Below are 24,524 nucleotides of genomic sequence, written 5' to 3'. Positions count from 1 at the left end.
ATTCAACTTTCCAAAAAGTGATTTTCCTTCAATGAGCTTAAATATCTCGCTTCTTTTTCATCCAATAGATTTGTTGTTAAATCAAAACCATCTAGTTAAAGACTTCTTGTTTTGGTGTTTGTTGTTTGGGGTAAAATAAAATCCTATAAAGTTAAAAACCACATCCACAAGCAACTGGAAAAAATCCCAAACGTTGAAATTGTGTGGTCAGTATAAGAAATGACACTGAAGATAATCCATCAAGTCAATATATATTCCTTTTCCCCACCAGAGGAAAAGGAAATAAAATGTTACAGGATGGAAATGTAATTTAATAGCTGAATGAACACTTGATCAGCTTATTTCATCCTTAGAAAGAAAAAGGGGGCAACCCAGGTGGTTAAACTGTAACACAGTCGAAATCCCATCACCCATGAAAACTAATTGGGATTCCACTTTCGAGTTTGGCCAGCCCAGAAACAGATGTGTGTTCCAACAAGAAACCCAGGCTGCATCTCCTGGAGAAGAGCTCTTTCAAGTGAAACAGGAGTTTCAACTGGTTTCAACTCCAAAGAAGGGACTAGACTAAACTGAGTATAATTGTTCCAAGTGTTTAGAATTCCCAGGTTGGACTGGGGCTAAAGGTGTGGTTCTCATTTTATGGCCTTGAAAAAGAAGACAGTGTGATTGTGATTCCTCCTTGTTCTTCTCTTGAAAAAAAAAATTAAAAAGATCCAAGAACAGAAAAAAAAAAAATTTTTTTTAAGTTACAAAGGTTTGGCCAGAAATATCTCAGCCATGGGACATTTCTTCAGTGAGTGAGGCCATAGTTCAGACGGCAAGGTCAGGGTGAAGAACAAATACCACTTTGTGCATAATTCCTGCCCATTAAAAGAAGGGAATCAAGTGTTTCTTATTACATAGCCTGTCTGGATGCACGATCCTTTCAACTGAGTTCCTCAGGCACATTCTGGCAAGATTCTAAATTCATATCATCCAGCATAATGTGGAGCAGGTAGAGTTTCTTTTGAAAAGAAATCCAGGCCAATGTAACTCTAGCTAGGGAAGCTGATGCCAGGAAATCTACAGTGTGCTTTAACCTCGACCACAGTTCAATTAAATAAATCCCACCCTCTTTATAGAGTCAAGAAACATGCAAACAGGGGAAATACAGTTGTTGGTGAGCTGGGTTCACCTGGCAGGAAGTTAATTCCACACGTATTTCAGTGAATTGGGGATAGGTTAAAAAAAAAAAAAAGCTTGTGCCAATATTGGAAATTTAAACTTTTATTTGCATCCAATATTTCTTCAAATAAGGTTCTTCCCCATGCCTCTGCCTCCATTTCTCCTTTCCTGGCCTGGAGAGACTTGCTCCCTTCAAAGGAAAGGAAAACTGCCTTCCCCAATCCCTCACAGCTTAGAATGCCCTTCCGTGATCTGAAGGACAAGTCAAGATACCTCTGAAAAGGGCAAAGCTCTGTGCCTTCTGTCCCTCTGTCCTCCTTTTCTCTGGTTTGTTTTCCTTCCTCCTTGCCAAAAAGCAGCCACCTTTGTCGGAGAAGTTATTACAATCCGTTCTAAGTACTTCCTCCAGTAATGAACATGACAGAATCCTGTCTTTATTCATTTAAAGCACGGAGCTGGGCCGCTTTGCAAACACCCTGTTTGTAATAAATGCTTGTTGGTAGGTATCCATTCAAGAGAATAAAATGAATACAATGGAGTTGAAGCTGAAATACACAAAGAGCAAATCTCTAGACCATGTCTGTGTGTGTACAGCACGACTCTTCCGTGTGCACTTTTAAATAGCACATAGACAGAAGCAGATACTCTGCCACAAGTGTTTTCTTCCTAAAAGGATTCATAAACTACTGTAGCAGCAATCACCTTTATGGACAGAGATGAGGGTAGGAACAAAGTTTCTGTGCTGCCTGAATTTTTTTAGTGATGCACATATATTACTTTCATTCTTTCAAAAAAAAAATCAAAGGGCTATCTGAGTGATTATATGTCTTTATTTTCTTTAGGGTACATCTCTATTTTTTTTTAAAAAAAAACTTATTCTTAAATTAAAAAGTAAAAGTCAAAGACAAACCAATTTGGGGAGGAATTCTTTCTTGAATTATTCTACCTGACATGATATTATGTGATTTTATTATGGGTCTCAAGTACCTCTATAGATCTATATGCACGGAGAACAAAACTGCAATCTTCCAATGGGATCTTTAAAAAAATATTTAAATTCTGGATCTCCCATAAGCCTTGGAAGTGACTTCCCTAACCTTTGTTAACAGCTAAGCAAAATTATCTCCAGAGAGCTGAAGCCGCACCAGTGCCAGTCTTCCAACAGGCCCTGTCATCACTGTGGGCTTTACAGAACTAAAGGTGCATTTCACGGGCAGAAACATAAAAGCTGACAGAAGTCATAGTCCTCTCTCACATTCAGTGGAGCAGGGATTTAAGCCCAGATCACTGGAACTTTCTATTGCCCACAGCCTCAACAGAGAAAGCATATTCCTCCGTGTCCCACAGGAAATGCCAAAGCCTGCTGACACTGGAACTGAAAGCCACCTGTCCTCTGTGAATCCTCATCCGAGAGCCAGGGAACTCTGAAAGACCCACCTCCAACCACAGGGTATGAGAAACAACAGGGACAGATTTGGAAAATGCCTCTGTTTGCAGGTGGCATTTAAAACACGGGCACCTTCCACCCAGCCTGGGTTGCATTTCCCAGCTCTTCTCCTCCTTAACCCTGGTCAGCCCAAATGCAGAAACGGACAGTGGCAGAGAAACGGGAATGGTGTCAACTCAAAGGGAGAGGTTGTTGTATAGATTCTTCTCATTCCTTCAGAAAGGGGTGAGATGCCCTCCTTCTGGCCTAAGCAAGCAGTCCTTCTCCAAGGAGCAAGGAAGGACACATGAAAATCCCACCAGGATGTCATACTTGAGCATGTAAAGCTCATCCAAGCACACAAAGACAGGCTGAGAGGATGGGGAGTCAGCAACGTGCTTCTTTTGTATGCTTTTGTATTCTTTTGTATGCTATGGTCAGTATAATCAGCTTCTCTGCAGGATGTGCTGGCATGGAAGGCTGAGAGACCCCAGTCTCCCTCAAGTCCCAATCCTGGCTCTCTGATGAGATGGTGTCACCCAGTTTCCGTGCCCAAGATCTGTAACTCATAACTTGCTATGTGGTCTAGAGCTGCAGTACCCAACCCCCGTGGTGCTATCGAGGCTGCACAGCAGGAGGTGAGTGGCAGGGGAGCAAGCAAAGCTTCATCTGTATTTAGAACGGCTCCTCATTGCTCACATCACTGCGTAAGCCCCACCTCCTGTCAGATCAGCAGAGGCATTAGATTAGCATGAACCCTACTGTAAACTGCACATGGGAGGGATCTAGGTTTCCTGCTCCTTATGAGACTCTAATGGCTGATGATCTGAGGTGGAGCTGACGTGGTGATGCAGATTGTCATTAGCAGAGAGGTCTGACTGCACAATAAATGTAATGCACTTGAATCAACCTGAAACCATCCCGCCTATGCCATCCGGTGGAAAAACTGTATTCCATGAAACTAGTCTCTGGTGCCAGAAAAGCTGGGGACCGATGTTCTAGAGAAAATAAATCAAATCTCTAGCCTTCAATAGTCCTGTCTATAAAATGGAACTTTTTTTTAAAGACAAGAAACTTTGAAAGCCTGAGAAGAAACGTCTCTATAGGAAAAAAGTACCATTTTATGATTGATACCTTCAACAGACACTATTGAAAAGAGATGCAATAGTTTCCCACCGGTTCCCTGGATAGGTCCAGAGCAGACACACGCCAAGCAGGCAGCTCTATTTACAAGCAAAAACTTCAATTCAGAAACTTCTTCCTTCAGTTTTAGAAAGCCAAACCCAGGGAGGAAAAACAAAACTATAGCAAGAAACCCCTGCGTAGTTAAAGACCCCTGAATTATTTGGTACCCTCAGATAATTTTCTTTAGCTTTTAGAATGTTAGAAATGTTATGGAAAAGTCCTCCACTGTGGCTCATTGCCTTTGCCCACCTTATTCCTTTAGGAATGAACTTCATTTTAGGATGATTTCTGCATATTGCCTCCCTACCTCAGTTTCCCAGGGCTGACCTGGTGTTTCCTGGGACACTAACAATCACACCCATCCCTTGGGGCTGCCCACTCAACTGGCAAATACCTTCCTGTTTCACTTTCTCTTCCACTTCTTGCCCAGTCTGGGCAGCAAGTGCTCATGAGTAAACCAACACAGTAATTTCCTCTGATAGTGTTCATCCTAGGAACTCAGGGGACAGAGGCGTTGCAGCGTAAGTACACACTCTACACTCAGACACAGACATGCTCACCCTTCCCAGGCGGGTTTCAGACACTTTCCTTTATTCAAAGGCAGCCACCTTTAACAGGTGATGTCAGACTCTCACCAGTGATATTTTTATGACTACAAAATTGAATTATATTCAGGGTGTCGCCACCAGTGCACCTGAACTTGGAGGCAGTTAACAGCTCTTGTGTCTGGCCCTAGAAGACTCTTTCCAGGCTTTTCTGACCCCCTATACCTTGCAAACCAGAAGCCAAAATGAACCTTTGTACCCAGAAGCAGTTTGTGGTTTAAATTAACAAATATGCTGCCCTGAACACCAAAAACAGAGCTGATGCGATCACCATTTGTCAGATTCCCCAGTGCTGAGAGTGGAGGGGTAGGAGGGGGCACCTCCAGGACATCCAGTTTTTTAACTACATTAAACACCCCAAAAGCCCCAGTGTCCTCTACTCCTACCCCAATCTCCTTTGGGGTGACATCATCTCTGAATCAAAGAGAAGCTCAGCAACTGGGCACCGAGATTTCCAGACAATATACTGGGGGGAACCAGGGGAGAGAACAGTCCATCCAGGTTTTGTTACAGTTTGTTATTATACAAATATAAAACAAAAGGTGTGGCTTCTGTATCCACTTCCTAGGTTTGAGTCCCCACATTAGGGCTGGGGGGCTCAGAGGGGTGGGGGCTACAAAACCCCAGGTGCTTGGTAAAAGGGCCTGCCACGGAGAACGGTCTGGGGCTCCCCTGGATTGGGGGACGGGTGGGGGTGGAGAAGCAGAATAAACGAAGGGAAATACAGCCCTTGGTAATAAAAAGCGAGAAAGAGAGTAGGGCGTCGACGACCCGGATGGACCAGACGAAAAGGAAGACAGTGAAGGAAAACAGAGACTACAAAGGGAGAGAAGGAAGGAAAGAAAGAAGGAAGGAAAGAAGGAAGGGGAAGGGAGGATAGGAGGGTGGGAGGGAGACGCAGAAGAGAAGGACGGAAAAGAAATTGAGGCTGGCAGAGCATGGATCATCACAAGGGTGCAACAGCCTAAAGCCAAAGTTCAGAAAAGCCTAAAAACTTCGGCCAGTAAAGGAGGTGTGGCGGACCAGGCCAAAGGCAGGGCAAGGCCGGGGACTGACTGGGCGCCCCCAGCGGGCCGGCGCCCGCTTCCTCCTCCGCGTGTCATCCGGTCCCTCCGGTGCCGCTCGCCAGGGCCTCGGGCCGAGCTGTGCGCCCCGGTCCGACTGCCGGGCCGCGGTCTCCTCCGGGCTCCGGCTCCGGGCACAGCTGCCCCTAGGAGGTCGAGGCCGGGATGGGCAGTCCGTGCAAGCTACTGAGGGCGTCCGGGGCCTTGCCGCCGGGGCTGGAAGGCTTCCGATCGGCCGCTGCGGGAGGAAGCACAGGGGCGTCGGGTCACCGCCCAGAGCCGTGCCAGGCGAAAGACCCGAAGCCGGGAAACCTGCAGCCCGCGGCCGTGCGCGCTTGAACCGTCGGGGCTTTGGAAGAAGGAAGCAGAGATTAGCGCTCTGCAGAGGCCCGGTGCGGCCGTGGGCACCCACCCTTCCCTCTTCCCCAAGGGAGCCGCTTGCAAGGAGAGCCTGGGCAAGAGGGGCTCCTCTCAAGGTTGTTTGCAAACCTTCCCCGGTCGTTGACCGGGTGCAATTCCCTTTGCTCCTCAACCCCCTCACCACCCGCTCAGTAAAGAAGGTGACGGCACAGGGATGGGGAGGTTTTCGGGTCCAAGGGGGACTTCAGCGGAAGGGAGCGGGGAACTGACACTCGCGCGGCCTCTCCTCCCGACCCCTGCGCACCCGCCACGAGTAGGTGCACGGAGCAGCTCCGCGTCCAGTCAGCCGACACCCGTGGCTCAGACGCATGCTGTGGGCAGGAGGAAATCGTGTGGGCAATGGGTCACCAAAGATTCCCCTGGGGCGGCATAAGATCCCTGGAGGGGGAATCCTGGATCCCTCCGACATAATAGGTGGCCGCGCTTTAAGTGAGCTGCAGAGTTCGTTGTGCCCACAAGGTCGGGGATCCAGATGCGCTCACCACTGTGGGCAGAGCACGTCCCAGTGCCTAATGGGCCTCCGGATTAAGTGACAGTGGGCTTGCCAGATCGGGCAGTATTCTGCGCGTTTCTCTATTATTTAGGGTTTTGGGAAGGGGCCCAAGTTTTGCTACTGGAAGCCAGAGAGTGACGCCACGATTGCGCAACTCTGTTTTCCCTTTACCAACCCTGGGCAGCTCAGCTTCTCCTACACCAGGAGGCACAGCTTGTTTATACCTAAAGGGCCTTTTTTCAATTTTCTTTTTTCCCCCCCAACAAGTACTCCTTTAGAAGGAGAACTTGGAGAGCCTCTGTTGGGGGGGGGGTGTCTGGATTTTTTTCTCCTCACCCTAACCCCAGCCCCAGTCCCAGGCGAAACTTTCTGTGGCTGTGGGAGCTGGATGGACCACCTCTGTGCCAGAGGGATGGGGACGGACACACACACACACACACACACAGGATTTCAGAAGTTTTAAAGGGATCTAAACAACCTTTCCAGGACAAAGCGACCCCTTGGCTTCTCCCAGCTTCTCAGCTCTTACTCCTAAACACAACTGTGGCCACCCAGTCAACAAAGTATTCAGACCTTTTCTTTCTACCCGCTACACACACTTCAAGGTGAGGACTTGTTTAGGAAACATCTAAGGAGGAGGAGGATTCTCAGCCAAGAGCTGGTTACCTTAGAGATAGTTAAGAAACTGAACTGAAAAATAAACAGCCATGAGCGGGGAGATGGCCTCCACCCCACCCTACAGGGGCGAACCCTGCCTCCAGTTTAGCTCTGGCCAGGCCAGTCCCTCCTTACAGGACCTCCTCCCCTCCATCCTCTCCCACAGGACCCTGGGCAACATGGGTGGGTTTGTCTGAGGGTCTCTGAGGCCCGAGTCCTACAGGGTTAGGCACACTGCAGGCTCATTTAATCTCAGGGGCTAGGAATGGGGACAGGCATTTTTTAAATACTGAAACTGCGACTGTAGGGCACACTGGGATGATCATGGAGGGTGTCTGAGAAGGGATCGCCTTCTCAGGGGGTCAAATGAGACCGGGGCTGGTGGCAGAGGGGTGCTCTGGCTCTGGGACACTGGCACCCTAGTGCTCCCTGACAAAGTTTGCTTTTAGGATCCTCCAAGGACTAATCCCAGAGTAGAGATAACTGGAATGAAGCTGCAAGTTGTCTTTAACAAACATAAGCAACACATTTTCTTTGTGCGTATGAAATACCTTATAGATTTGATTTCCAAATCTTTAGCCCCACTGGGAGGGATTTTACAACCCTGAGATTTTGATGGTTTCTGAAAACACACCGTAAAATACCAGCTGCCTTAAAGGAGCGTCTAGTGGTGTCTGTCACCTGGTGGGGGGTGTCTGTGCTCTGGCTATGGAAGACATTTGGATTTGGATAAGTGTCCAGATTCCTAGAATGTCAGCCCCTTCACATGAAGATGAAGTGGAATTTTCCTGTTCTTCTCAGTTCCCAAGAATTGAAATTTCCTTTCAGGGGATGGGAAATGTAAGTAAATCATACTTTCTTGCCTATATAACAACGAACCCAGACTCACTACCTTTTACCAAGATAAAAATAAATTTTGATGGGTAATTTCACATTCCATTAGGCTTCACCTTTAAGATGTTCATTTGTACATAATTTGGTATGGTAATTTGTGTGTCTGTTTGTTTGTGTGTGTGTGTGTGTGTGTGTGTATGTCCTGAGTGATCAGAAGTATTTATTTTTTAATGAGCACTCACTATATTAAGTTGCTTTTGGTACAGAAATTTTTTCTTGCTGAAAAGAAATTCAGTAAATGCTATCCCTACTATTCTTATGAATTGAACAACAATTGATGATAGTAAATTGTCCTGTGGGATAGGTTTCTTTGAAAATATGAATTTCTTAAGAAATGATTAGAAAATAAAATGCAGTGATTCGTATTACTTTGCTTTGTTTTTTCAAAGAGGAGGATCTTTAAAAGCAGCTTTTCTACTATTGAGAAGAGAAACGAAACTCCATAACCCAAATATGTATGTAATTCTCATGCTGCAAAAATAGAATAGCGATTATTTTTATGTTCCTGTTCAAACACAACAATTGCATGCCAGCTTGAGAAATTGTCGTTAAGAGTGGACCTGAGGTATTTGATGATCCATTACCTGAAACTTTAAAGCACTGTGAGGATCAGGAAATTAAATTGTTAATTTAATGACTAATGTGAGTAATTATTCCTGTGCATTTGGAAAACAGGTGGGATATTTCATAATAGGAAGCAGATATAATGATAAAAGGGACTTGACTACCAGCGTCATTCAGCGGCTCTGTATTTCTGAAAAGGAAAGTATCTTCTAAAGAAAATCAATCACCAGTGAGCTGAAATGTTGAAATCATCTCCTCCTACCCCCCAAATTAACAAGAAGGAGTTTAGAATTAGGAACTGTATGCGTTACCTTTGGATTGTTATGTACACGTCATAATTCGTGTCTAAGGTAGAGCTTAAAATGCTATAGGACAAAGTGGCTCTACTGGAAAACAACTGCATCCTTCTTGTTGGGATCAACCCAGGGGAAATCATTTAAATTTGTGAATATACTTTTCTAATTCAAATGAACCTGCTTAGTTAAGTGATTTGTGTAATGAGGTAAATTCTATTTCAATTTCGATTTCAATGGTATCCTCAGGTGTAGAGAAAACAGGTAGATAGGAGGCCAAGGACAGAAAACTGAGGGAAGCACTCATCCTGAGACCCCGCAGTATCCTCTCATGTAAAGCTTAAAGCAGTTCTCATTTTCAACTTTTAAAATTTCTTTTACTTGAATTCCCCCTATAAATGAACAAGTGATACTATCTTATTATTTAAATTAAATGTAAAGTTTATAGGAGTTCTAATTCTCAATTTTTTATAATTTTAACTTGGATTATTTTATAATTAGGCAGGTGAGCATTATCCTAATATCCCAGGATGTTTGTGCTCTAGGAAAAGTGGAAATAGAAAAACTATTTTTCTTCCTCCACTTCACTGTTATGGATGGCATCTTAGTCTCTACCCTGACCCATAGTTCAAGCCATCCTGTCTCATCAAGACTACTTAGAATTCTTAGAAATAGCACTTTTTGTCTGGGTGGCACCAAGGAGGAAGCCTATCCTATCTGCTACCTGCCCAATGCCACCTAACACACCAAGCAGGTGTGAGGCAGATCGGCTGGTGAACATACTTCTATAATCTGGGAACAGCTCCTGCCCCATGCTTTCCCCCAAGTTTGTGCCATGTCCCCTTCTCAGCTGGGGCTGGGACACCTTGGAGTGACTCCTTCCTTTCCCAGGTTAGTTGTAAATTGCAAATTTCTGGTGATTAGAACCTAAATACAGGCTGGTTTGAAATTGGCAAATTCAGCCACCCCTTTCTCCAAGAGGAAAATAAGGATTCAAAAGTGGTGAGGTTTTTTTCAAGTTAAAGAAAAAAACAAAACCCAAAGGGCAGTGTAAGAAGATGCCCTCACACTGCTGACTGTCGATTAAACACCTCAAATCTGTTAGCTGACTCATCCAGAGTAGATTTTTGGAGGAGGAGGAGGAGGAGGAGGAGGAGGAGGAGGAGGAGGAGGAGGAGGAGGGAGGGGGAAGGAGGCAGCCAAGGGGGCAGAACTCCCAGCCACCTTTCCCACAGAAAGAAGGACCCCAAACCACACAGAGTTCCAAAGAGTCTGGACTTAGGGATACATAATCTAAATGCTCTCTTCTTTTCCACAGCATGTGTTTAAGAAAAAGAACCCAAGGGAAGGCCAGGGCTTGTTTTTTGTTTTGTTTTTAAAAAGGAATTTGCAAGATGGGCAGTGATGGGAAGGATCCTGGTGTGGAGGTCAGGCATCACTGGCAACTCTAACCCCACCTGTAGGGTTGAGGTGCCAGGACAGGTCCACAGAAACATTATGTCTGGAGGATGGCTTCTAGACTCTTCTATGAGTGGAGAAACTGAGACCCAGAGAGGAGCAATAATTTGGCCAAAGATGCAAGAACCAGATCCAAACCCAGGAGTCCTGTGTGCCAGCCTGGCCCTCTTTCCCCTCTCTCCGCAAATGTGGAGTGGGGGACTCCGGGGCCTCTCTCAACCTCACCCTGCCTTTCTGGGGACACCTGTTAGAGTTCATCTGCTCCAAGAAGCTACAGGCTTAATGTTTACCCCAAAGGAAGAATTTATGCCCAGGGCCCACCACCTACCCCAGCCCCTTCCCTCGCCTCCCTCTCCTTCTCTCCTTCTCTCTCTCCCATTCTCTCTCTCTCTCTCTCTCTCTCCACACCGCCCCTTCTCCCCTGCACTCTGCACCCTCCATAACCCTTCCAGCATCCACCCTACCCCCTCCCTGCCTGCGCCCCTCACCTTCTCGGCTGGGATGTTTGAAGGCCATGGCTGCGGCGAGCTCCCCGCCGTGCACTGCGACGCTGGCCCCGGGGGGCGCCAGCGGAGGGCCCTGCGCCGGTGGCCACGGTGGGCCTGGGGTGAGGTAGCCGCCGCCAGGCGCACTGTACACGCCGTGCTGGTTGGAGGCTGGGTAGGCGCAGGCGGAGAGGAAGCCACCCACGGCGGAGAGGCCGGAGGCCGACTGGGGGGATGGAGAGGGACAGGCAGTCAGCAGGGGATAACCCTGCCATCCTTTCCTGCAGCATGCCACTACGGAGATGGGCGTTATTTCCCCTGCTGACCCCGTCAATTATCCCCACGCAAGGCCCAGCCTCTAATTCTCTTAGTAAGGACTTTGGCAAAGTGATTTCTAAGAATAAATTCAAATTGTTATAAATAATAACAGGTGTGGGATCATAGTATTGACCACCGGGATTTGGAGAAAGGGGATCCTCACTGCGGATCTGTGGTCCAGCTTTCTAAGCAAAGGCATGTCGGCAAAAGGCAAACCAATGCCCTAGAAATCCGGTCTCACCTAAACTAGTAAGTTTGAGGGAAGGACAGAAATATGCCGCTTGAAGATGCTCGCTAGCCGAGGGGCCACACAACGACAGGACTGCCTGGAAGAGTTTTCTCTTTTCTTTCTCTTTTTCCCCACATCCCCAACCCTTCTGCTCTTCTAATTAAGGTCAGCTCCCTCCTTTGCTTCTCGGTTACCTGAGTGTATTTAATGTCCGCCTCCAAGGCAGGTTTCTCCAGCCCATTCACTGCGGGGGTGGCAGGGAAGGCCGCGCGGTTCACGCCCGGCCAGTCTTCCATCTTGGGGGAGTAGGCGGCGCCTTCGCTCCCGGCCAGAGCCCCTGCGGGGACACCGGACGATTATAAGGCAAGTCTGAATGTTGCCTGGGCACTCGTGCGGCCCTCCCAGCCAGACGCTTACACACGTGCCTACAATCACCAGTTGGTATCCGAGGGTGCGTTCTGGGGTCCCCCAACACCTGGCGGTGGTCAAATGGTCAGCGAGCCGTCGGAGATGGAGGGGAGGTGGCGCCCGGGGTTTCTCTTTCACTTCTAGCCCCGCAGAGTAAAGAAAAGCGGCCAGGCCTGCTCCTCGCTCCTCCCAGCCCTCCACCCGCTTCCTACGAAAAGAGATCTGGGGGTGGGGGTAGCGGAGTGGCAGCTTGAGGGACAGGGACTGGGCGCACTGGGCTGCGGCCACTCCTCCGTATGGACGCGGCGCCCAGAAAGGTCCAAGTTCAAATTCACAACAGCCTCATGAACATTGTATGGATAGCTCAACATCTCAACAAAGTCTGGAGGGCCCGCAGACCTTCTACCTGGTACTGCCTCCTGAGACATCCCCGGTCTTCTAAAAGAGGCCTCCACGCAGCGACCCGCGCCCATCCTGGGCACACAGCTGCTCCTTGAGCTCTCAAGTGTGCGTGGGACCAAGGGAAAGCTCCAGATCTGAGCGCAGGCTTGGTGGGGTCACTTCCCAATCAGCTGCCCACTGCCGCTCCTTGGGAAGTTTGGCCCCAGCTGGCAGCCCAGACTGGGTTAGAGCCACCTGGAGAAACAAAGCCTGTGCACGGCCTCAGAGGAGCTCCCCACTGCCGCTGGAGCTAAGTATGCAGTTTCCTTCTGGCCGCTCCTCGTGTCTTCTGGGCTACCGTAAATTTTGCTTCTTACCGTCCTCCTGAGACTGCTCACGTAAGAGTATGCCATCCCCTGGCCAGCTGCTGGCGGCTGGGGACAGTAGGAAGAGACCAGGTTCTGGCCCCTTACGGTTTTTTCCCATCTGGGCAAAAAAGCTGCGCCAAACCTCCCGCCCCTACCATCTTCCTCCCCCAAGACATGACCAACAGTTTGTTGAGTTTCATTGCAGGCGGAAGGCAAATCCCAGGGTAGGGGAGTAGGGTATCACCCGCTATCCCAACTCCGGGACCTGCAAGGCCTCCAGGCCTGCTGGAGATCCAGGCCATTCCACAAGGCCACACGACTGCTTTTCCTTTTACTCAAAAGAGCCACTGGGCCTGGGAAGGGGGATAGAACCCTTGGGGAATAGTGAGGGATTCTGAAAGCTAAAGAAAGGATCACAGAATTGCCTGAGCGGTTTGTTTGGCTTGGGCAATAGGGGTTTGCATACTTTTTGCAAGAATGAAAAAGCACAATTTCAGGCCTCCGAATTTGTGGTCGGCGATGGCTCTTCCATTTGGGAAATATTTTCCATAGTTGTCATAAAAAGTTCAAGATGTCCGACGACTTCCACAGAAGGCCCAGGACCCCAACTCCTCTGGCCAGCCCCAGCCCTCCCCTTAGCCAGAGCTAGTCCCTAGAGGAGCGCGCCCTCCCGCCCCCAAATCTGCCCCTTAATAGAAGGCTACAGAAGGCCACCACGACTGACCTGTTTGCTCCATAAACGTCCGGATGCCCAGGATGTTGCTGACTGAGTGTGCCGAGGGCCATGAACGCGGGATGCCGACGTGGCCCGCTGTGCCCGGGACCCCAGGGTGGCTGCCCATCTTGGCGCCCGTGGGTGACACGGGGCTGGGGTAGGAGTACTGGTAGATGTGGTTGTAGGGAAGCGCAGGTTGCGACGGCGGCTGTTTACTTGCCTCATAAGGTCCCGGCTGCGCCAGGCTGCCAATCTTGTTGCGCAGGATGCGACTGATGGAGCTCACAGAAGGCACATTGTACTTGTCGCAGACGCCGTCGGCCAGCAGCCGGTCGCGGATCTCCCAGGCAAAGATGCCAGGGTCTCCCTGCTTGTAGTCCCGGATGTGCTTGACCACGTTAGGGGTGGTGACGCGGGGTTTGCTGCCCCCGATGGCCCCGGGCAGAATGGAGCCGGTCTCGTTGTAACGTGCCAGGATCTTGCTCACGCAGCCGTGGGACACGCGGAGCTGCCGACTGATGTCACAGGGTCGGATACCCAGCTGCGCCAGCTCCACAATGCGCAAGCGGATGGCGTTGGGCAGGGGGCGGCCGTTGACGAACACGCCGCCCAGCTGGTTCACCTCGCCGTACGTCTGCTCTGCGGATGCGCCCGACAAGAGTGAGCGGAAGGGGGAGAAAACACCAGCGGGTTAGCCAAGGTGGCCACGCGGGGTATGGGACTGCACCAGGCGCGACCCGCGGATCCCCAGACAGCTCGAAGCCCGAGGGCAAATGGCCTAGGTCCGGCTCCGAGAGAGGGTGAAAGCGCAGGGACCACGGAGGGAGCTCTACCCATTACAGCCCTCCTCCGTGCCCTTTCGCGACTTTTGGCGTGTCTACTTAGGACGCCCCCTTCCCAGAGTTGCTGAACTGCCCCCGAAGGCTGGAGACATGAGAATGCGGCTCGTCCGGGACCCAGGACTGGGTCGCCTAGGGAAAGCCGACGAGAGGGAAGGGAAGCGCAGGGACACAACCCACCTCATGAGCCCGCCCGCGCCCTGCCTGCCGCCCACCCCTTACCCATAGCGCGCGGGCCAGCCAGCTGCCTGGCGCTGGGGCGGCCGGGGCTGGGCCCGGCGCAGTCCGGGAGAGCTCGGGAGCCGCCGCCGCCGGAGAGGCATAGAGGGAGGGCGCGCGCGAGCCGAGAGCCGCGGCGGCCCGACCGCGGGCTGGAGACGAGCCGTGCGCCGCCGCCGAGCGCGCCGCCGCCCGCCCCACGGCGTGCCGCCGCCGCTGCCGCCCGCTCCCAGGACACTCTCCACGCCCGCGACCCCAGGCCCAGAGTGAACTTCATCCGATTGGGAGAAATTCGTCTGACCGGGAGGCTGCAGCGTGCGGGAATCAATTTGACGCGTTCTCCACGTCAATCTCGGCAGTCACGCCGGAGACGCGCGAGTTGGCATCTCATTGGTTCCCGTCACAGCGCCCCGGCTTCCCCCTCCCCGCCCTGAAACTCTACCCCCTCCTTCTGTCCTCCCCCCTCGGCCCTCTTCCACCCCCCTCCGGAACCCACCCCTCTACACACACACACACACACACACACACACACGTCCCAAACCCAGCTGGGCCTAGGACCTTCCACTAGCTCCAGCCCTTTTGCAGACCCTCCCTCCTCTGGCTTTGGGAATGATGGGAAGTCATCTCAAATTGATTAGTGTATTAGTACTAGTATAGTTTTCGTTTTTTGGTTTTAGTTTTATTACCGCCTCTGCCATAAGATAAAGAATAAAGGATGATCATGGCAAGGTGTTTAGGGTTGGCTGTCCCTACTGCCCCCCTTCCTGGGCAGAGACCCCTGAAGAGTGGGGTCAGTACCCCAGCTCCATGCCAGCGCCAAGGTGAGCATCCAGCCTGGTGCAGGGCGCCTGGCTTGGAGGGCCCAAGGTGGCTTGCTGTGGAGCCAATTCCAGTATGTCCCGTTCCTGGTCAGGTCCCCAATACAGCTCTCGGGAAATCTTTACAATGTTTAGTAGCTACCCACTCCATTGGAGTAGTGCGATGATTTCGGTGACAGGAGAGGGGCACATTCCAGATTCTGTCTCCTGCAGCCAGGCTCACCCATCCACCTCCAAGAGATGACACGGGATGCAGGGGAGAAAGAGATTCCCAACAGCTGCACCTAGGAGTGTAGAACCGGCACTCTCCGTAAAAGCATGTCCTGGCAATCGGCGGCGGGAAGCCCCATGCATAGCTCCCATTCTAGGCCTAAAGGACAGTCCCTGTCTCCCTGGCGGTGGAACCCCGCACCACTCTATCCCAGGCCAGCCTGTCCTTGCATTTCTCCCAGCACCCTAACCCTCCAGAAGGTCTCTGTTAAACCACAGAATGCTCCTTTCTCCTCCATTTAAGCGGGGTTTTAGGCAGCCCTGAATTCTTTTGTGTTGGCATTAAACGCCAACTCTTTTCTCTGTTTTTGCCCTGTATCAACACACAGTTCTGGACTCCACAACTGTGTCGCCACCCGTGGCAATTCCAGAGGAAGCCAAGCGGTGAGGGAAAGGAGAGAGCAAGTGGAGAGGGAAAGCTCATGGTTTTATACCTGAACTGACCTGAGGAGGCCGGGACCTGAGAGTTCCAAGGTTGGGGCCAGTAAGCGCCAAGGGCATTGGGCTGAACATGCTGGAGCTGGAAGTGGGGCCTAGAAGGGAGCCTAGGAACAGCCGTTGTTCCCGGGACCCCGCAGCGTTCACAGCGGTCCTTAGGAGTGGAGAAAAGCTCCCCCCCCCCCACACACACACACACTCTCCTAAGGTCTAGCTCTCCACAGCGGCCCAGAGACGAGCCCCCAGAGGCGCAGTGACGCTTCCCAGATCATCACAGCCTGGGGAGCTGCGGTGGTGGATGGAGGCCCTGACCTCCTTCCCTTCGCTGCGGGGCCAAGGAGAATTGCGGGCTCCTAATCAACCTGCCCCAGTGAGTCTGTTAGGACGGCCTGCACCATAAATCCTGGGCTCTGTGGCGGGAGCGCGCGGGGGCCCGGCAGGGCTGGGACCGGGGCCACGGGCAAGAATTACCCTGAGGAGAAAAAAAAAAAAAAAAAAAAAAAACCAGGTTCAAAAGAAGTGAGGACCCCTCTTCTGCACCAGCACGGCGAACACTGTGCAGCTTCCGGCTCTGGGAGCCTCGGGGAGGTCGCAGGGACCTGGACGAGGTTTGGGGGTCAGTGCACTAGCCACAGAGTGCGAGAGTGGGGACAGGAGAACGCACTTGGAAGACCAGGCCTGTCCACGCCAGCGCAGTGTAGGGGTAAGGACTAGCTAAAGAGAATGGTTTGATTAAGGTAGACATTCCCGGTGCCAGGAGCTCTGCGAAGGCACCTGGCCCTAGCGGAGGACCGAGCACGCACAGGATGCCCGCACTCCTAGGCTTCGGGGAGTGGGGATTCGCCCGGCTCAGTCCTCTCCAGGTGTTTGGGAACTTTACCTCAGATCTAGACTTTCGTTGTCTGAATTTCAAGTCGGGCTCTCGAAACCAAAAATGGTTGATTTCTAGACCTTGGGGTCTCGGAAGCAGAGAAACGCAAGCCTCAATCCAGTGCACCCGGTAATTGGGAAAAGCCGCCAAAGCCTTTCTTTTGCTCTATAGGCGAGGAGTCGACAGGCGTGCCCGGAAAAGGGGGGGGGGAGCCGGTTGTGCCACCGTGAGAGCTGGTTCGCCCCACCTACTCTTTCAGGGGAACATCCATCCCACCTCTGCCTGCCGAGCGCGAGGAACTGGCAGTGCGGCACCCTGCCCCACCCCCATCCCCGAAAGGGGCCCATGGCTGGAGGAGAGGCTTGAGAAGAGAATTGGGGGATCGAGCCTGGGATCTTTCTGGGGCTCTCACCTCGCCCCCAGCCCCTTCTCAGCAGCCAGCTGCACGCGAGCGGGACCACACAGCGCTGGCTGCTGCCCTTTGCACTGCCGGGCATCTGGAAAATCTTACAGTTTGTCGCCCCCTATCGGCCCCCGACCCGGCTCTGCGGGTTCCCGCGGGGCGGGCTGGGCTAGGAGAGAGGTGACCCAAAGATGGCATTGCGAAGAAAAAGAAACGTCTCTCTCACCTCCCAGGAATGCAGCTTGACCCTCTCCATGGCCCAGGGACAGCTACTCGCCAATGCTGAGCACACAAAGGTAAAGAGCTCGTGGATTCTGCGTTTTTGCTTGGCTGAGTTTGGCACCGTAGTTTTTGCGCGCCCTGGGCGCAGCGTGCAAAAGTAAAGAGCGGCTTCCAGGGACGCTGGTGCTGCGGAGCTGAGAGCGCACGCAAAAAGCCGGGATATGACTCGTCCGACTGTGACTGGACGCCTTCAGGGGCGAAGGACGAATTTGAGGGTCCCGTAGCGGTCTTAGGACTTGACCCAGGTTTCCCAAGGGAGGGAAAGGAGAGGCATGCTCTGTGCCAAATGCGTGAGTCAAAGACGAAGCACGAAGTGGGTGCCAGCCCTGCTGGGGGCTGGGGACTGGAGGTAGGGAGGGTTACCTGTCTCTCTGGCTGTACACTTCCTCAGCCCTGAACCCAGAACCCAAGAGTTCAGGCTGCGAGAGAGCCAGGGATTCGGTGACAAGGCCATCCTTGCAGCGACAGTGTCCCTCACTTCATGTCTCCTGCGTCGCTTTGATTTTTGTGGGATTGTTTCGGGGAGTCATTTGGTTGCAAAACGAAACGTGCAACCGGCTGGCGTGTTCCGGGGCCCATGCGTTTCAAGGTCTCCAGGAGAAACCTAAAGGAGCAGATGAAAGTCCGACTCGGGCTCCGCAGGTGCGCGTTTTGGTTCTGGTGGGAAGTATCCAGGGCAGAAAACACAGGTGACGTTCTCGGAGGGCCCCTGGGCCATGCCTTGGTCTAATGACAACGCTGGTACTGACTAGCCGCCTGCAGGGACAGCAGGGCTGGGATCGTGGGTCTTCCTTCCGACCTCCGCGCCTCAGGAGGGATGAGTCCACTTTCGCTCGCGCGTGTGTCCCAGCTCAGCTCAGGACCCGCGCTTTTGCTATGTTTTTAAGAGCACTGTACCGTTAGTCATGTGGTTGAAAGTCAAAATCAGACCGAGTATCTTGATTTTCCTATTAAATTTACTTTTTTAAAAAAGCAGCGCAGGCTTTATGCGCCGGGTAATATTGGCACACCACCACCTCCCCCCAACACACACACATGCGCTAACGGAGTTTTGCAAAGAAGACCTGCCACACAACATTTTAAAACAATAAGAAGAAAATTAATAAAAAGAGAACCGAGGAGTGGCTAGCTGTAAGCAAACAAATGGGAAGAATAGCTGAGCCAGACCAGAGAATTGCAAACCCTCAGGGAACGCGCGAACAGCTAACTCACTCGCAAAAAAAGGAAAGTGGGACAAAGCAACGAAACCCCGCAGGAAAGTGACTGTGGCAGCGAACAGAGGGGATGAGGAGGCGGGAGGAGGACTGAGGACTGAATTGGCCCCTGTGAGCACTGCCGCCCAGCGCGAGCCAGTGCGTCCTCCCCACCTCGTGGACTCTCGGGGACAAGGCGGGGAGTGCTGGCAGCAGCACCTGCCTTTCCAGGCTGGGATACACAGAATTCCCAGATCCTAAAAGGAAGGCGCTGAACACCGTGCCAATTAGCATTAAAACAGAGCTCCAAGAGCAAGAAATATTGTCCACAGCTTTGCACAGACCCTTTCCCTCGGCTTATTTTCACTTGGCCTGATTGTGACTGCAGTGGTCTTAAAGTCGGTTCTTCGCCTAGTCTTGCATTATGTTTGCTAGCCTGGAAATGTTGAAATGAATACGGAAAGTGTGTCAGGTTGGCATTGGTGGAATGGAGCGCCGTTTCCACTTATACTGGCTACTGACAGTGGGGAATGTCCTTGCAAAGGTATGACGAGAGAGGCAAACAAAACTTTTATCATTTTCCTAAAATGAAATGAATAAACAAGAATAGATGAACATTTTCTGCGTGATTAACAAAACAGTGGACGTCCAGGGGCCCTCGATTCCGTTTGGAGGCATACGAAAAAAGCAAATCAGAAAACATTAGCTGCAAAACTCCCGCTAGAAATAAATGGGGAAATTGAGCTTCCCAAATGAAGATCTAAGATATTTTCTATCCTGCGATGCTGGGGTCTGACTACTATATTGATAACATTTGTTTTAGAGTAGAAACATTTTAATCTTCGCACTTGGGTGATAAAAATAAACTGCAGGGGGTTGGTGCCCTATCTAAGAAGAAACGATTTCTGTGAGCTCATGTCCTAGTCATTCTTGTGCATATATCCTCATTGGTGCAAAATCTAGAGTCCTGCTAATTGCTATTATGTCTTCCTCCTTTCCCTGGCAATGAGCATGTCGAACAAGCTTCAATTTTTCCTTACATAAAATTGTACCTATACTGTGCAATTAGATCTATTTTATTTTATCAACATAAATGCCTGCAGAAGGCTCCAGGTGCTGACTGAAATTCCGCCCTTGCAGTGGGCTCTCAGAAATGTTTATGTGACAGTGCTGAGTCTAAACAGCAACATTAAAATGGAAATATTTGGGAAACTTAAAATGTCCATGGGGCATGTCTCTGGGTACTTGGAAAGGGGGAGATCTAAGAGTAGCCACAGGGGTACAAAGGATAGAAGTGGTGCTTACCAAGGAAACCGAGAAGGTGGTGGTGTAAATGCCTGCAAGACGACTCTTGCAAAGCCAGCGGTGGGCAAGGGGCTCCTGCTGCCTAGAGGACACCCCTGCAGATCAGACTTGCTCAGCCGCAAACACTGACACGTGTGAGACATCCACACTGGTCCAGCCTAATTGGAACCAGCTTGTAGTGTGCTGCCCTTGAATGTGAGGGCAATGCTTTGGAAATTTCTGCTCCTACCTGGACGCAGAGCCTGCAGAATGGACATGAAAACTGAAAGACATGTGCGGAGCCCTTTTGCTTCATTAAAGACAATGCCCAGTCAGTCCTTGTTTACCTGGATTTGCCTGGTTTCTTATTAAAGATCGGTCCTCTCCAATCTTCAGCACAAAAATCATAATTCAAGCTCTAGAATGGGGTAGTTAGGAGGTTTACAGAATGATTGTTGTGATAATACTTTGGCCATCAAAAAACAAAACCTACAGGGGGACAGATTCCCCTTGTGCAAACTGGACAATGAAGCCAAAGTACTGCATCCATTGATTTATAATTAAATGTTAAGGCCTTTATTTTGCATGTATAGCATACTACTTAGAAACATCTCTATTTTGGAATAAAGGCTTTGTTCATTGTTGTGGGTGTTTGTTTAGTGTAAGCTCAGAAATCTAGAAGACCTCTGTAATTGCATATTCTCATCAAAGTAAGATCTCCTTCATGTTCATTTATCATTTGCATATCTCTATGTTATTTCTACCCACAATGGCACTTAAGTCATTTTCCTTTTCAGAAATCAAATGTCTTTTACGACAGGCTTTCTTTAAGGCACAAATGGAATTTTTACTTGTTGGTAACCTTTTACTGCCTGCCTAGCCATCATCTCTAATTACTGTTTGATATCTTTTTGTCTCCGATTGCTGCAACATCCCGATGCCTGCTGCGTATACATAATATGTATACACACACGTATATAATATGTCCGCAGCTCAGTGATGGTTTTAATTTTCTTCTCCCTCCCCCTTGTGTATGGGCTATGGAGTTTTATTGAAGACTCGTAATGCCTCCGGTTTTGATTTAGTGTTTTGGAGTTTGTGATCTCATTGCCTGGTATGGAAAATATTAGACAGGGTCTGCAGATTGTACGCAGGAAAAGACCCACATCACCATCGTGGGGTGAGTGCTTGTCCCTGGAACTACAATAAGCCAACTACACAGCCATCTAAAGTCAATGTTTAGTTTGGAGGTTGTCAAATAGAGACCACCTCAACCAGAGCTGCTTTTGCAAAGGGTTCTTTATAAAACTCTGATTCTCCACTGACAGCTGCACATTGCAATCACCAGGGAAGCTTTACAATGTTTTGATGTTTGGGCCCCATCCCCAGAGATCCTGGTTGAATTTGTCTGAGCTGCAGCCTGGACATAGGGATTTTAAAGAGCTGCCCAGGTTATTTTAATGTGCATTAAAGTTTGAGAATCTCTGCTTTAGGAAGGGATGGTATAACGTGACACTTCTTGCTTAGCAAGTGTGTTCCAGGATTCCAGAGGAAAGGCTGGTAGCTGACTGGCCTCACCTCGGTGAACACCCTACAATGACACACGAAAACATGTTTAAATCCGTGTCTATGCATTTTCACACTGTGCCACTTTGACCCCTCTTGGAAACAGCTGAAAAGGGAGAAGGCTGCCTTCTCAATCTGAGTTTGCTGCCCTAGGTTTGCCATCTTTAGGGAACTTTCTGTCTTCCTGCCCCTTGCACAGGTGATCCCAGCCTCCTGGTTAAGTGTAACCATCTGCGCAGGTTCACTGCACAGTGAGCTGGGGGCCGGCAGGCGGGTTGTGGCAGGGAGCCAGCAACAGACCTGGCCTCTTAGACTGATGAAGACCAACTCTGGGAGAGGTAGCAATGAATCATAAATGCTACCCAAGGGGGAGTCAGAATAATTGCATTGTCCCGGGAGATGGAAATTAAACTTGACTCCTAACACTGTTAAATAACTGTTAAATAAACAACACAGTTCTCTAGATATGTAAGGTAGCAGGGCAGGCATAACCCTCAGGCTTCTGATGGCATCTGAGAAATACTGAATCTTTTTAAGGGCTCAACATAGTTTGTATTTTTATGATTATTTCTGATGTTAACATTGCCTAATTGCCAAGCACCTGGGGGGAGGAGGAGCTTTTTCACACTGGCTATGGCGGTGTAGCACTGTAGATGAGAATTGCTTCCTCCCCAGACCCAGATATGTGATAATGATAGAACACTTATCCTCTTTAAAGTCTCAGAAATCAATGAAAAGAAAACTTCTTTCATTTCCCATAGCCTCCCCTTGGTAACAAATGATGAAATCTAAACTGCTTTATGTGATTGATTTTTATTGTTTTATAAGCTTATGCAAAATTCAAAATATGAACCTCATTTCATTTTTTAACAAGTCCCAAGATAATCTGGGGTAACTCTGTTGCTGCGGGACCTCTATGTCCTCGACTTTAAAAGTACAGGGTTGTACGCAATGGTTTTTAAGATCCTTTTTAGCTATAAAATATTGTTGCTACATCACCATTAAAACTAAGAGAATAAATACACTAATTCTTGTGGGGCCCTTAGGTCTTGTTTATTTTTTAAAATCTTACATGGGCACCTCTTGAGGAGATCTTGAAATGCATATTTTAGAAATCTTATCCATTTTTTGAAGTATCTTGTAAAAAAATTCTTTATGTTCATCTACTTTAATAAAATTATACTGTGTGTTATACGATGATGTTAAAATAATTTAAAGGTACATGAACATTAATAATAACAACAGAAACTGAAATGTCCTTAAAATGACATTCAATACTTGGTATTTCTCAGCAACACCCAGAAGCTTATGAGTTATAGGATTGTAGGAAATGCAGTAACAGACGCTCAACAAGGCGACAGGACTGTAGGCTTTATGAATGGATATGCTGAGAAAATGAGTTTTGACAGGGTTTCTAGGTATTTAAATGTCGGCAAAATGGATAACTGAATTAATATCCATCGGACCAGGAAATACTTGGCATTTGGAATATTGTCTCTTGACAGGCCAACAGGTGAGGAGTTTGCTCCCCTACAACGGGCACCCTATAACAGTACTGTCCATTTCATTTTACATAATACAACCTGTGGTTGAGCCACAGTTCTCCTTGGTTTAATCTCTGTTCTGCAATTCCACTACTCAGAATAGAACCCAGGTCATTTTGCGAGGTGCTGGTCTTTGCATGTGCAGGACATGTGTTCGTGTTTGCAATGTCAGCAAACTGATTTGGGCAGAACGAATCTGGCACTTTCATCTTAGTTTCTCTTTAAACTGGGGCGTAGGTAACTCTGGAAGAGGAGCCGTGGCGTGGAATGGGCTGAGGCTTGGCGTTCAGTAGAGCTTTAAATTTAGGAGAGGTTTGATGGTGTTTTAATATGACTCTAGGCTTGAGGTCCCTCTGTCCTTTGTTTTAGGCTGTGCTCAGCTGCCCTTCATTATAGAGGGACTGAGACTTAATTCGATGGCTCTCTGTTCCCAGAGTGCCTTCAGAGCTTCTCTGTGTCTCTAGGGTTTAAGCTGCTGGGAAAGTTGGAGAAATTTTTGACCAGACATGATTAGAGCAACTACCCGTGGCAAGAGCGTGTGTGCATTTGTGTGTGTGTACATTTCATTGTGGAGTTAACACACAGAGGGTTTACACATTCTCAGTATTTATAGGTTCAAAAAATGCATATGCACCTCAAACTCAGAAAACCACCTGGCTATAGTAAAGCACAATCCTGACACATCTAGGCTTTTTATTAGCTCAGAAGTCCACAGGTTGGAATCCAGGCTCCGGATTTTACTTACTAAGACCTAATGTCATTGAGCCCCAGTGTCCTCACCTACAAGATAGGGTCATTATACAGGTTAAATGACCTCGCCATGGAAAATGCTTGATGACAGAAGGTTCATCACGGGCCATTATTCTCATTATATCACTTTTCTGTACTTTGAAGAAACTACTATATATTACATTTTTGTTTCTTTTATAGGACATCCGTTAGACACTTTGTAGATGATTTGCAAGTAGGAATATTTATAAATCACACCATATTAAATTGTGTCCTGAGGAAAAAAACAGCTTTAAAGTATTTTCCTGCATTTCCATTTGTTTGCCGAGTTCTTTCGTGGTTCTGAGGCACTTCCCAGGGCTGGAGTGAAGACACCCTGGTGACACTCATGGGGGAGACAGGACCAGCAGCGTCTACTCCACAGAAGGCGCTGACGGAGGTGTCGTGTCGGGTGGCAGCATACACTCTCCAGTTTGGGAAAGATGCGGAAAGAGGAAATCCATAGTTGGCCCATAACATGGAAAAATTGTGAATCGAATTTTCTTGAAATGCTGGGCTCTGCACTGAATGAGAACCACAGGCTTGTTCTGGCTTCACCCACTGTAACATCAAGCTCTTCCTTCGTCAGAGATAAGAAGATCTTTTACTTCTGTGTTTACTTTCTTGCTTTTGTGTCCTGAGTGGAGTTTTCTTCCCTTCCTTGTTTGCCTTTCCAGCATGTTGTTTCACCGGGAGCTCCCTCGGGGGACGGGCCCAGCCCCTCATGCACCAAGCTTGGGCTTGGGGTTCAGGGACTGTCTCTAAGCAGGCCCCTGCTTGCAACAGGGCGCTCCTGGCTGAGGAAGAGTGAGGTCTGACTCTCCCACCTATCACAGATTACCACTTCCCCAAAAATTCACATCTCTCACGGGTAGCCCCACATTTTTAACTTTTTCCTATTC

The 24,524-nt window shown here is 49.4% G+C and overlaps 1 protein-coding gene across 1 annotated transcript; it reads right to left on the bottom strand.

Annotated features, from left to right (window-relative positions):
* Positions 1-5,590: 5,590 nt before the first annotated feature.
* On the bottom strand, positions 5,591-14,462 carry PAX1 (paired box 1). The gene is made up of 5 exons (XM_069496241.1): positions 14,189-14,462; positions 13,137-13,766; positions 11,450-11,592; positions 10,712-10,934; positions 5,591-5,682 (listed from the first exon to the last, which is right to left on the bottom strand). The coding sequence occupies exons 1-5, from the start codon at positions 14,460-14,462 to the stop codon at positions 5,591-5,593; spliced, it is 1,362 nt and encodes a 453-aa protein (XP_069352342.1).
* Positions 14,463-24,524: the final 10,062 nt, after the last annotated feature.

The sequence above is a fragment of the Eulemur rufifrons genome, chromosome 20 (genome assembly GCF_041146395.1).
Source record: "Eulemur rufifrons isolate Redbay chromosome 20, OSU_ERuf_1, whole genome shotgun sequence".
In the NCBI taxonomy this organism is placed as follows: domain Eukaryota; kingdom Metazoa; phylum Chordata; class Mammalia; order Primates; family Lemuridae; genus Eulemur; species Eulemur rufifrons.
Note: the sequence above shows the minus strand (reverse complement) of the source record. Positions and strands in the feature narration are given on the sequence as shown.

Excerpts from the sequence above, each read along its gene's own strand:
- PAX1 (XM_069496241.1), bottom strand. The coding sequence starts at position 14,462 with ATGAAGTTCACTCTGGGCCTGGGGTCGCGGGCGTGGAGAGTGTCCTGG. Across the intron at positions 13,767-14,188 it reads GGCTGGCCCGCGCGCTATGG|AGCAGACGTACGGCGAGGTG; the intron begins GTAAGGGGTGGG and ends GCGCATCCGCAG. Across the intron at positions 11,593-13,136 it reads GACGTTTATGGAGCAAACAG|GGGCTCTGGCCGGGAGCGAA; the intron begins GTCAGTCGTGGT and ends GTGTCCCCGCAG.